The following is a 12240-nucleotide window of genomic DNA, read 5'->3' on the forward strand; positions in this document are numbered from 1 at the left end:
TAAGCCAGTACTGAGAGAGAAAAGAAACAGTGGGAAGGATCCCACTGAGTGATGAATGGAAAAGGATATTTACTTGTACAAATAAAATGTAGGTTGGCTGATCAATGAAATTAGACATTGAAAGATGAAAGAAACAATGGGGAAGAAAAACCCCTAAATTCCATAAGAATTAAACATTAAAAGGCAGGGTTATACATTAGAGGGGAATCTTTGGGATCAGGTGTTCTGGGAAGTCTGAACTTGTCAAGTACCTCTGCCAGTGATTAGATAAAACCAGCACTGAGAGAGAAAAGAAACAATGGGAAGGATTCCACTGATTGATGAATGGAAAAGGATATTTACTTGTACAAATAAAATGTAGGTTGGCTGATCAATGAAATTAGACATTGAAAGATGAAAGAAACAATGGGGAAGAAAAACCCCTAAATTCCATAAGAATTAAACATTAAAAGGCAGGGTTATACATTAGAGGGGAATCTTTTGGATCAGGTGTTCTGGGAAGTCTGAACTTGTCAAGTACCTCTGCCAGTGGGGAAAGAGAGAGGGAAATGTGGCTGGGAAATTGGGATAAAAAGGAGGCTGCATCCTCCAAAAATTGGAGAGACCCCAGGGGAATGCCCCATGGCCTCTCCCTTGATTGGAATAAAGTTACAGGACTTTTTGGACATCTAACTCTGGTGTTTATGGATGAATTTTCCTGACACCATCATCCCTGCTCACACACTGCCCTTCCCAAACGTCACCTCCCGGCTGGTGAGATGCCTCTGCTGCCGTGTCCTGCAGAACGGGGCATCCCCTCCTGTGCCCACGCTGCTCAAACCGGGGGAAAACTCACCGTGACACCGGGAGGGAGGAGACGGATGAGATCTGGAACCAGCACCTGGGATGGTGCACAGCGAGCAGCTGGTGAGGCAGAGCGTCAGTCAGGCACAGAGATTGGGTGTGACAGGCCCCTGGAGAATCAGCCCAGGGGACAGGCAGCAGCTGGGGCTCAGCCCCTGCCTTTGCCTTGGAGTGGCTTCTCTTGATGCTGCTGCTCATCCTCTCCTTTAGGCTCTCCTGGTGCCTTTTTTTGGGCTTGCCTAGAAGCAGAGGCCAGACAAAGTTTAAAGCATATGATAAATATATTAAATATATCCGTGTTTATATGGATTAAATATACCCATGTTTATAGATATACATGCATATATTTAAAATATAAATATATAAAATTAAATAATATAAATATATCCATGTTTATATATATACATACATATATAAATAAATAATACAAGTATATCCATGTTTATATATATACACACATATATATGTATATAAATAATATAAATATATCCATGTTTATATATATACATACATATATAAATAAATAATACAAGTATATCCATGTTTATATATATACACACATATATATGTATATAAATAATATAAATATATCCATGTTTATATATATACATACATATATAAATAAATAATACAAGTATATCCATGTTTATATATATACACACATATATATGTATATAAATAATATAAATATATCCATGTTTATATATATACATACATATATAAATAAATAATACAAGTATATCCATGTTTATATATATACACACATATATATGTATATAAATAATATAAATATATCCATGTTTATATATATACATACATATATAAATAAATAATACAAGTATATCCATGTTTATATATATACACACATATATATGTATATAAATAATATAAATATATCCATGTTTTTATATATATTATATTTATATATGTTAGCATATGTTTATATCCCTAAATATATTAAATATATCCATGAAGTGGATCTATTTGGGCTACACCCAAAATGGTCACAAATTTTTCAGACAAATATAAGTTGGATCTATTTGCATATCAGGGGTTAATTGTCCAATTGCAGTTTCAGGTAATGAAGTCATATTCCCCCTGTTTCTTCCCTTCCCCAATTCTCTTTTGTTTATACTTTTTGGGTCCTGAGGCTGTCAAGTGTCCTTGATTTTCAGGCCCAGAGGAATTATTTTTTTCTGACCAAAACATGAAAAGTTAACTACACTTGATATGGAGTTTAGAGTCATGCACTGATGCAGCTCAGGATTTAAAAAGCACAAAGGTAAAAATCTTAAGGCATCAGTGGCTTCTTGTGGTGTCCTGCTCCTCGCTGACCACGTGCTGTCCTCCACAGATTACTCATGTGCTCTCCAGAGGGACATTCTCCTGCAGGGCCGCCTCTACCTCTCCGAGAACTGGATCTGCTTCTACAGCAACATCTTCCGCTGGGAGACCCTGGTGAGGCCTTTGGAAGGGCTCTTCTGCTGCCTTCCTCAGCCCTTTCTGCCTTTCCTGGTGTTTTTGCCTGCCTGGGAGACCCAGACCCTGCTTCCAGCCCCAGGACTCTGCTCACATTCCCTTTGGAAGGGCTGTCCCTGCTGCGTTTCTCATGAATTTCACCCTTTCCTGGTGTTTTTCCCTGGGAGACACTGGTGAGGCTCTCCCACTGCTGCCAACCCCAGAGCTGTGCCCACACTGGCTTTGGAAGAGCTCTTCTGCTGCCTTTCTCATGAATTTCTCCCTTTCCTGGTGTTTTTCCCTGATATAAAAATAAATAATATAAATATATCCATGTTTATATATACATACATATATATATAAATAATATAAATATATCCATGTTTATATATACATACATATAAAAATAAATAATATAAATATATCCATGTTTATATATACATACATATATATATAAATAATATAAATATATCCATGTTTATATATACATACATATAAAAATAAATAATATAAATATATCCATGTTTATATATACATACATATATATATAAATAATATAAATATATCCATGTTTATATATACATACATATATATATAAATAATATAAATATATCCATGTTTATATATATATATATACACATATAAAAATAAATAATATAAATATATCCATGTTTATATATATACATATGCATATATTTAAAATGTAAATATATAAAATTAAATAATATAAATATATCCATGTTTATATATATATATATACACATATAAAAATAAATAATATAAATATATCCATGTTTTTGTATATATACATATATACAAATAAATAATATAAATATATCCATGTTTATATATATACACATATATAAAAATAAATAGTATAAATATATCCATGTTTATATATATACATATGCATATATTTAAAATGTAAATATATAAAAATTAAATAATATGAATATATCCATGTTTTTGTATATATACATATATAAAAATAAATAATATAAATATATCCATGTTTATATATATACATACATATATAAATAAATAATACAAGTATATCCATGTTTATATATATACACATATATAGACATATAAATAATATAAATATATCCATATTTTTATATATATTATATTTATATATGTTAGCATATGTTTATATCCCTAAATATATTAAATATATCCATGAAGTGGATGTATTTGGGCTACAACCAAAATGGTCACAAATTTTTCAGACAAATATAAGTTGGATCTATTTGCATATCAGGGGTTAATTGTCCAATTGCAGTTTCAGGTAATGAAGTCATATTCCCCTCGTTTCTTCCCTTCCCCAATTCTCTTTTGTTTATACTTTTTGGGGCCTGAGGCTGTCAAGTGTCCTTGATTTTCAGGCCCAAAGGAATTATTTTTTCTGACCAAAACATGAAAAGTTAACTACACTTGACATGGAGTTTAGAGTCATGCACTGATGCAGCTCAGGATTTAAAAAGCACAAAGGTAAAAATCTTAAGGCATCAGTGGCTTCTTGTGGTGTCCTGCTCCTCGCTGACCACGTGCTGTCCTCCACAGATTACTCATGTGCTCTCCAGAGGGACATTCTCCTGCAGGGCCGCCTCTACCTCTCCGAGAACTGGATCTGCTTCTACAGCAACATCTTCCGCTGGGAGACCCTGGTGAGGCCTTTGGAAGGGCTCTTCTGCTGCCTTCCTCAGCCCTTTCTGCCTTTCCTGGTGTTTTTGCCTGCCTGGGAGACCCAGACCCTGCTTCCAGCCCCAGGACTCTGCTCACATTCCCTTTGGAAGGGCTGTCCCTGCTGCGTTTCTCATGAATTTCACCCTTTCCTGGTGTTTTTCCCTGGGAGACACTGGTGAGGCTCTCCCACTGCTGCCAACCCCAGAGCTGTGCCCACATTGGCTTTGGAAGGGCTCTTCTGCTGCCTTTCTCATGAATTTCTCCCTTTCCTGGTGTTTTTCCCTGGGAGACACTGGTGAGGCTCTCCCAGTGCTGCCAACCCCAGAGCTGTGCCCACATTGGCTTTGGAAGAGCTCTTCTGCTGACTTTCTCATCAATTTCTCCCTTTCCTGGTGTTTTTCCCTGCCTGGGAGATAGTGGTGAGGCTCTCTCACTGCTGCTCACATTGGCTTTGGAAGGGCTCTTCTGCTGCCTTTCTCATGAATTTCTCCCTTTCCTGGTGTTTTTCCCTGCCTGGGAGATAGTGGTGAGGCTCTCTCACTGCTGCTCACATTGGCTTTGGAAGGGCTCTTCTGCTGCCTTTCTCATCAATTTCCCCCTTTCCTGGTGTTTTTCCCTGCCTGGGAGACACTGGTGAGGAACTCTCACTGCTGCCAACAACAGAGCTGTGCCCACATTGGCTTTGGAATGTCTTTTCTGCTACCTTTCTCATGAATTTTCCCCTTCTCTGGTGTTTTCCCTGCCTGGGAGACCCTGCTGGGGCTCTCCCCCTCCTGCCAACCCTAGAGTTGTGCTCAGATTGGCTTTGGAAAAGCTCTTTTGCTGCCTTTCTCATGAATTTCCCCCTTTCCTGGTGTTTTTCCCTGCCTGGGAGACACTGGTGAGGAACTCTCACTGCTGCCAACAACAGAGCTGTGCCCACATTGGCTTTGGAATGTCTTTTCTGCTACCTTTCTCATGAATTTTCCCCTTCTCTGGTGTTTTCCCTGCCTGGGAGACCCTGCTGGGGCTCTCCCCCTCCTGCCAACCCTAGAGTTGTGCTCAGATTGGCTTTGGAAAAGCTCTTTTGCTGCCTTTCTCATGAATTTCCCCCTTTCCTGGTGTTTTTCCCTGCCTGGGAGACACTGGTGAGGAACTCTCACTGCTGCCAACAACAGAGCTGTGCCCACATTGGCTTTGGAATGTCTTTTCTGCTACCTTTCTCATGAATTTTTCCCTTCTCTGGTGTTTTCCCTGCCTGGGAGACCCTGCTGGGGCTCTCCCCCTCCTGCCAACCCCAGAGTTGTGCTCAGATTGGCTTTGGAAGGGCTCTTCCTGCTGCCTTTCTCATCAATTTCCCCCTTTCCTGATGTTTTTCCCTGCCTGGGAGACACTGGTGAGGCTCTCCCACTGCTGCCAACCCCAGAGCTGTGCCCACATTGGCTTTGGAATGTCTTTTCTGCTGCCTTTCTCATGAATTTCTCCCTTCCCTGGTGTTTTTCCCTGCCTTGAGACACTGGTGAGGCTCTCCCAGTGCTGCCAACCCCAGAGCTGTGCCCACATTGGCTTTGGAAAAGCTCTTTTGCTGCCTTTCTCATGAATTTCTCCCTTCCCTGGTGTTTTTCCCTGCCTGGTGCAGCTGACAGTTCGCTTGAAGGACATCTGCTCCATGACCAAGGAGAAGACAGCACGGCTCATTCCCAATGCCATCCAAGTTTGCACTGACACTGAAAAGGTACATCCCACCCAGCTGAGGCCACCCCTGCGTGGCTGGAAGGGCGTTTGGAGTGTGTGTGGGGTTTTTCCAAGCGGGGCAAAGGGCTGGGAGCAGGGCTTGTGCTGAGCTGGGCTCTGGCTGGAGCTCAGGCGTGGGGCCAGGTGAAATATCCAGGTTTTACAGCAGCACATCTCTAACAGAGCTGTTTCAGTGCCCATTCCCTGGTGAGAGCCTCTCCATGAGCTTCACTCTGTGCTCTGTGGATGGCTCACCCCAGCTGGAAAGTGACCCCAAACAGCCTTGTTGTGTTCTTCTCCTGTTTTTTGGCTTTTTCTCAGCTGATTTTTCTCTCCCTCTCTCCCCATCCAGCACTTTTTTACTTCCTTTGGGGCTCGGGACAGGACGTACATGATGATGTTCAGACTCTGGCAGAATGCTCTGCTTGACAAGGTACAGAGAGAAACCTCAGAGCTGGGGGGGATGGGTGTGGGCAGGAGCATCACTTCTGGCTGGAAAACACCCAGGGACAGCAAAAACAAGTGTTTGGGCAGAAGGGACATAAAACACAAGTGGTTTTGGGCAGTAGGGACATTAAACACCAGTGTTCAGGCAGAGCAGGCTCATGACTGCAGAGGCAATTCCCTCTTTTTGCAGGGAATTTTTTTTGCTGGTGTTAATCACCCATTTTCTGGGGCAAATCACACACAGTAGGTGCCACTCTGCTGAGGAATCAGGGTCTCAGGAGGGAATTTTTTTTTTTTTTTGGGGAAGTCTGTTATTCCACAGTGGAGCAGCCCTCAAGAAAGCAGTTCAAAAAGCAGCAGGAATAACTCACTGTGCAGGCAGAGCTCTCAGTAAATCTGTGCTCCAGGAGTGTGGAGATCCAGGCAGGACAGAAGATGAACGTTCAGGGCATCCCAAATCCGAGTGAGAGCAGTTGTGGGTGCAGGGTGCACTGGGTGAGGGCTCAGTGGGTTGGATTTTAAAATAAATCTGCTCCTGCAGTGCCAGAGACCCTGTAAATCCTGGGTTTGATTTGAGTAGCTGTTCCACAGTGGGGAGGGCATTCCTGGCAGCAATAAACCTGCTGTCACACTGCTCCCAGCATCTCGGGGTGTCCTGGCTAGAATTCAGACCCTGCTGGAGGAATGAGGCACCAGGAATACCCTGTCCCAAAAAAAGTGGGGTAGGATTTAGGAGCAGAAAGGATCACCTTGCCTGTGGTTGTAACCTGAGCAGATTTTGGAGCTCCCGAGGAAATTCAGCGTCCTTGGTCTCAGGGTCAAGGCACAAGGGAGCTGAGGCAGGGGGTGATAAACACAGGAAGCACTTCCAGAGCTCTTTTTCCAAATGTGGGATCTGTAGCTGGCAGGAAAAGGGGAGAAAAAGCTGAGTCCAGTTTTCCTGATAAGACAAGGGTGTGAGTTAATGTGTGTGGGAAGGAGGAGATTGCTCTGGATGAAGTTCTCAGAGGCTTTTTTTCTTCCATGCTTTTGGTTGCTTCTGTGGGGAGCTAGATTAAAAAAATTCCTGCCTTATCCCATGCAGTTACTATGGGAAGAAATTCAAGCCAGCAACTCAGAAAATTTCACTGGGTTTGTTTCCCCTCATTACCAAGAAATCTTTGTCGTTGGTCATAAGTTTCTTAGGGGTAAAAATCCCCTTTCATGCCTGTAGCTCATCTTTAATCACAAGTTCTCCTGCCCCATTTTTCAGAGCCTCATGTCACAGTCATGTGGTGATCACTGACCTGCATCCCTAAAATGGGCTTTTTTCAATGGGCTGGGTAATTAATTTTTTCTTCTTTACTTCTTTTTTACTTTTCACAGGTGTGTCTGGTGACACAAACTCATTTTGATTCCAAACTGTAGCAGGAAATGTTTTTCTTCATTGCTTTAGATAATTTTAATTTTTAATTTCTTTAATTTTTTTTTATTTTATTTAAGTTTTAAATTTTTTTCTAGATGGTTTTAGATAATTTTCCCTGAAGCTGGGATTCTTTGGGCAGCTTTAATTTTAAAAAAAGGTGAAGGGGAGGGAAAAAAAAAAACCCTCATAAATTCTTTGGGTTTGATGGAGCAGCAGACACTGAATGGGGGCACGGCAGAAGAGGTGGGAAAAGATCTGTGGAGGGAAATGCAGGTTTAGAGCTTCCTTTGGGACATTCCAGCCCTGCTTCGTGGGAAATCCCATCCCTGAGCTGCTCTGGGTGTACTTGCTGGCATTTCAAAGGAACAGGAGATTGTGGCATGGAAAAATCACAGTGTCAGATGTGGGGCTGGTGGTGGGGGATTATTGGTGTCAGGGCCTGTTTGTGCTCCGTGGGGGAATCTCTAGGTCAGAGATTAAATAAATAATAAAATATAGCTATAATAAAACATTGCATATAATGGCATATATTATATATATTTATATATTATCATATATATAATTACATATTTTATATATTGTATGTATGTTTATATATAATATTTTATATTACACATAATATGTAAAATTATATACATAATACATTATATATAATTTTATGTATTGTAGCCTTTATTATATTTTAGTATATTTATAATAAAGTTATATAATTTTTATAAAATATATCCAGAATAAATTATTTTAAAATTAATATTTAAAATAGAAAATGTTACCATAAATTACATAAATTACATATGTATAATTATAGAAATATAATGGCTACATTTATAATATTTTAAATATTACATACATGTATACATATACATGTATATATATAAATATACATTTTAATAAATAAATAGATATATATATACATATACATACTTATATATATATGCATACATACACACACATATATATAAATACGCATACATACACACACATATATGTAAATATACAAAAATAAATAAATATAAATAAAATATATATAAAATAAGTAATAAAAATTAAATAATAATGAAGTCCATAAAATGGAATTTCACAGAGCTGAGCCCACAGAAAGGCTCTCACCTCATATATAAATATACATTTTAAAAAATAAATAGATATACATATATATACTTATACATACTTATATATATATGCATACATACACACACATATGTATAAATATGCATAGATACACACACATATATGTAAATATATAAAAATAGATAAATAGAAATAAAATATATACAAAATAAGTAATAAAAATTAAATAATAATGAAGTCCATAAAATGGAATTTCACAGAGCTGAGCCCACAGAAAGGCTCTCACCTCAATTATCAGCATCTCTCACCTCTTTCAGGGCAAGGAATATCCTCCTGGCAGTGACAATTACAGGCTCTCAGTGTAGTTTGCATTCTTGGCTGCACACGTGTGACGTTCTGTGCTCCTGTTGCAGCCCCTGTGCCCAAAGGAGCTCTGGAATGTCCTGGCAGTGACAATCCCAGACTCCCAGTGTATTTTGCAATCTCAGCTGCACACGTGTGATGTTCTGTGCTCCTGTTGCAGCCCCTGTGCCCGAAGGAGCTCTGGCACTTTGTCCACCAGTGTTACGGCAACGAGCTGGGGCTGACCAGCGACGACGAAGACTACGTGCCTCCCGATGATGACTTCAACACCATGGGGTGAGTGGGGAGGGCTGAGCTCTCTGGGAGGGGGCAGAGGTGGCCCCAGGGGAGCAGGGGGTGCTGCATGCCCCAAATGCTGCCTGTGCTGACACATCTGGGACCTGGACCAGTGGTGGCTCTGGAATGTGTGATGCCTAGAAGGTGGGAGTGGAGGGTTCCTCATGGAAGCTGGTGATGCCTTGTGAAAGCTGGCCTAGAGAGAGGCTGGACAGAATTAAAGAATAAAGCAGGGATTTATTAAAAGGCCTCCATGGATGCACCTTGGGCAGCACAAAAGCCCAGCCAGGGCTGCACCCAAGATGAACCAAAATGGTCACAAAATGAACCCAAGGTGAACCCAAATGGTCCCAAAATGCACGAGCGCTCACGGGGTCTCTCCCTGGGATCAGCTCTGCTCCATTTGCACATTGGAGTTAATTGTCCAATTACAGCTTAAGGTTATGAAGTTCCATCCTTCTTGTTTTTCTCTCTTCAGCCCATCGTGTTTGTGCTCTTGGGCCTGAACCTTGTATCGATTGCCCTTGGTCCCCAAGAACAAGGGGACCAAGGACTATTGGTCAATTGTCAACAATTCCTTCTCAATTCCTAGAGAAGGAATTGTTTTGTCTCCCTGCTCTGTGAAGAGAGCTCACCATCCCCTAATATGTAGCTCAGAACTACACACTAAAGCAGCACAGGATCTGAAAAATAGAAAAGCTCAAACTTAAGGCATCACTGGGAGGGACTGAAATGCCTGCTGAGCCAGCTGAACAATTCTAGAAATGCCAAAGCACCCCGGTCACAAGGCCAGGCAGTGTTGCATGGCCAGAAAATGCTGATGCTTGTCAATCCCTGTATAAACACCCAAAAAACTGTGGCTTGCTCTCCCCTGCACTGAGCCATTCCTGCTTCTGGACAGCCTGGAAACTTCATAGAAACATTCTCACTTGCTCTGTGTGTGCAGCTGTAGCTGTTGTGAGAGGGGTAACCATAAAAACCTGTGTTCTCTGTGGCGTCCCAGCTACTGCGAAGAAATCCCCGTGGAGGAGAATGAAGTCAACGACAGCTCCTCCAAGAGCAGCATGGAGGCCAAGCCAGAAGCCAGCCCTCAGCTGCCAAAGAAATCTGTCACTGCCAGCACCCTGACCTCCACGGGAAGCAGTGAAGCCCCAGCCTCGGTGAGTTTTCTCCCTCCCCTGGCAGCAGGAATTTGTTTTCCCTGAAATCCAGCACCCCGTGGGTTGTATGAGGTTTGTTCACCTCTAGCTCCTCTTCCATTGCTGCTGATTTCAGTCCTTGGTTAGTGATTTTTTTACTGGGACTCTCAGCAGCAAGAGCATTTTCCTTTCTGTACTTCTGGATGAAAAGTTTTGGACATAAAAGGGTTGCAGTTTCTTCCCTGCCTTCAGTTATTCCCTGGAAAACAGTGTGTACCCTCCTGGTATTATGGCAGAGCAGACCTTGATTAGATATTACCTTAGGTTCTTTTAGTTTGTTCAGGAGCAATACCAGTATTGGACAATATTGTTCTTGTCTGAACAAAAATCCTGGTGGTGTTCAAAGCTTGAACACTGATTGTTTGGAAGGAGGTTTTACAAACACTGTATAGCAGTTGTCCTCCTCTCTCTATTTAATTTCCAGGTAAGTTAAAGCCAAATATTCAGAGACAGTCTCAGAGATGTGAGGTTTTTTGAAATAAAGCCCATTTGCAGGTGCTGATGTTGCCCTTGTTGTGCCCTGTCCTTGCTGCAGTTCGATGGAGTGCTCCCAGAAGAGGAGGAGGCAGTGGCAGAGAGTCCTGTGGAGAAGGACCTTGGCATTGCCAACATCATGGGAGAGAAGATCGACATCATTGGCCCTGTGAACTCCCCCTCCCTGGACTTCAATGACAACGAGGACATTCCCACAGAGCTCAGTGACTCCTCAGACACCCACGATGAAGGTGGGTGGGGAAAGGCCACTCCATCATCCACTCCATCAGGGCTCCTTCCAGCCTTATCCCATCCCTCCCTGTGAGGGAGTGGAGTGGTGACTACTGAAATCCTTTCTGGACCCTGAAGATGCAAAGAATTCCCATTGTGGGCTGCAGAAAGTAAATGTGTTTACATTTTAGGATGTGGTTAAATATTTTAGGATGTGCCTAAAATAATTAATTACCCCTTACCTATGTAATTAATTATCCCTTCTGATGTCCCAACTTCTTGCCCTGGGATCAGTGCAGGAAAAGAGTTGTGTTGCCTTGTGAAAGCTGGCCTAGAGCAGAGGCTGGACCAAGTTACAGAATAAAGCAGGGATTTATTAAAAGGATCTCCTCCATGGCTGCACCTTGGGCAGCACAAGAGCCCAGCCAGGGCTGCACCCAAGATGAACCCAAATGGTCCCAAAATGCACGAGCGCTCACGGGGTCTCTCCCTGGGATCAGCTCTGCTCCATGTGCACATTGCAGTTCCGTATCCAATTCCAGCTCAGCCCCTGCACTCCCATCCTGCTTGTTTTTCTCTCTCCAGCCCACGCTGTTTGTGCTCTTGGGCTGAGATTTGGATCATTTGTCCTTGGGGCCCAGCTGGAGCAGGAATTGTTTTGTGTCCCTGCTCTGTGCAGAGCTCCCCATCCCCTGATGTGAACCCAGACCCACACACTGAAGCAGCACAGAATGTGAAAAATAGAAAAGGCATCAGTTGAAGTCCTCCTTTAGATTCCATCTGAAATATTGAGGTCCTGGTGCTGTGGAAGCACATTTTTCATCACCCTGGAGGGTCATGGCTGGACCTTGAGGTTCTCTTTGCCCACAGGGGAAGTCCAGGCCTTTTACGAGGACCTGAACGGGCGCCAGTACGTGAACGAGGTGTTCAACTTCAGCGTGGACAAGCTCTACGACCTGCTCTTCACTGACTCCCAGTTCCAGAGGGACTTCATGGAGCAGCGCCGCTTCTCTGGTGAGCTGCTGCTGCTGCTGGAGCTGCCCAGGGGCTGCAGGGGGAAGGGCTCTGCCTTGG

General features: G+C 42.2%; 1 protein-coding gene across 6 annotated transcripts in view; it reads left to right on the forward strand.

Moving 5' to 3' along the window:
• Positions 1–12240, forward strand: part of GRAMD1B (GRAM domain containing 1B) — a 113448-nt gene that overhangs the window by 84633 nt on the left and 16575 nt on the right. For all 6 annotated transcript variants that reach the window (XM_041413771.1, XM_041413772.1, XM_041413775.1 and 3 more), the window contains 7 exons: positions 2198–2301; positions 5606–5701; positions 6053–6133; positions 9147–9262; positions 10266–10422; positions 10997–11186; positions 12037–12180. In XM_041413771.1, the coding sequence (XP_041269705.1) occupies positions 2198–2301; positions 5606–5701; positions 6053–6133; positions 9147–9262; positions 10266–10422; positions 10997–11186; positions 12037–12180 (888 nt within the window). The remainder of the gene's footprint in view (positions 1–2197; positions 2302–5605; positions 5702–6052; positions 6134–9146; positions 9263–10265; positions 10423–10996; positions 11187–12036; positions 12181–12240) is intronic.

Source organism: Onychostruthus taczanowskii, unplaced genomic scaffold (genome assembly GCF_017590055.1).
Source record: "Onychostruthus taczanowskii isolate IOZ18803 unplaced genomic scaffold, ASM1759005v1 scaffold43, whole genome shotgun sequence".
NCBI lineage: Eukaryota > Metazoa > Chordata > Aves > Passeriformes > Passeridae > Onychostruthus > Onychostruthus taczanowskii.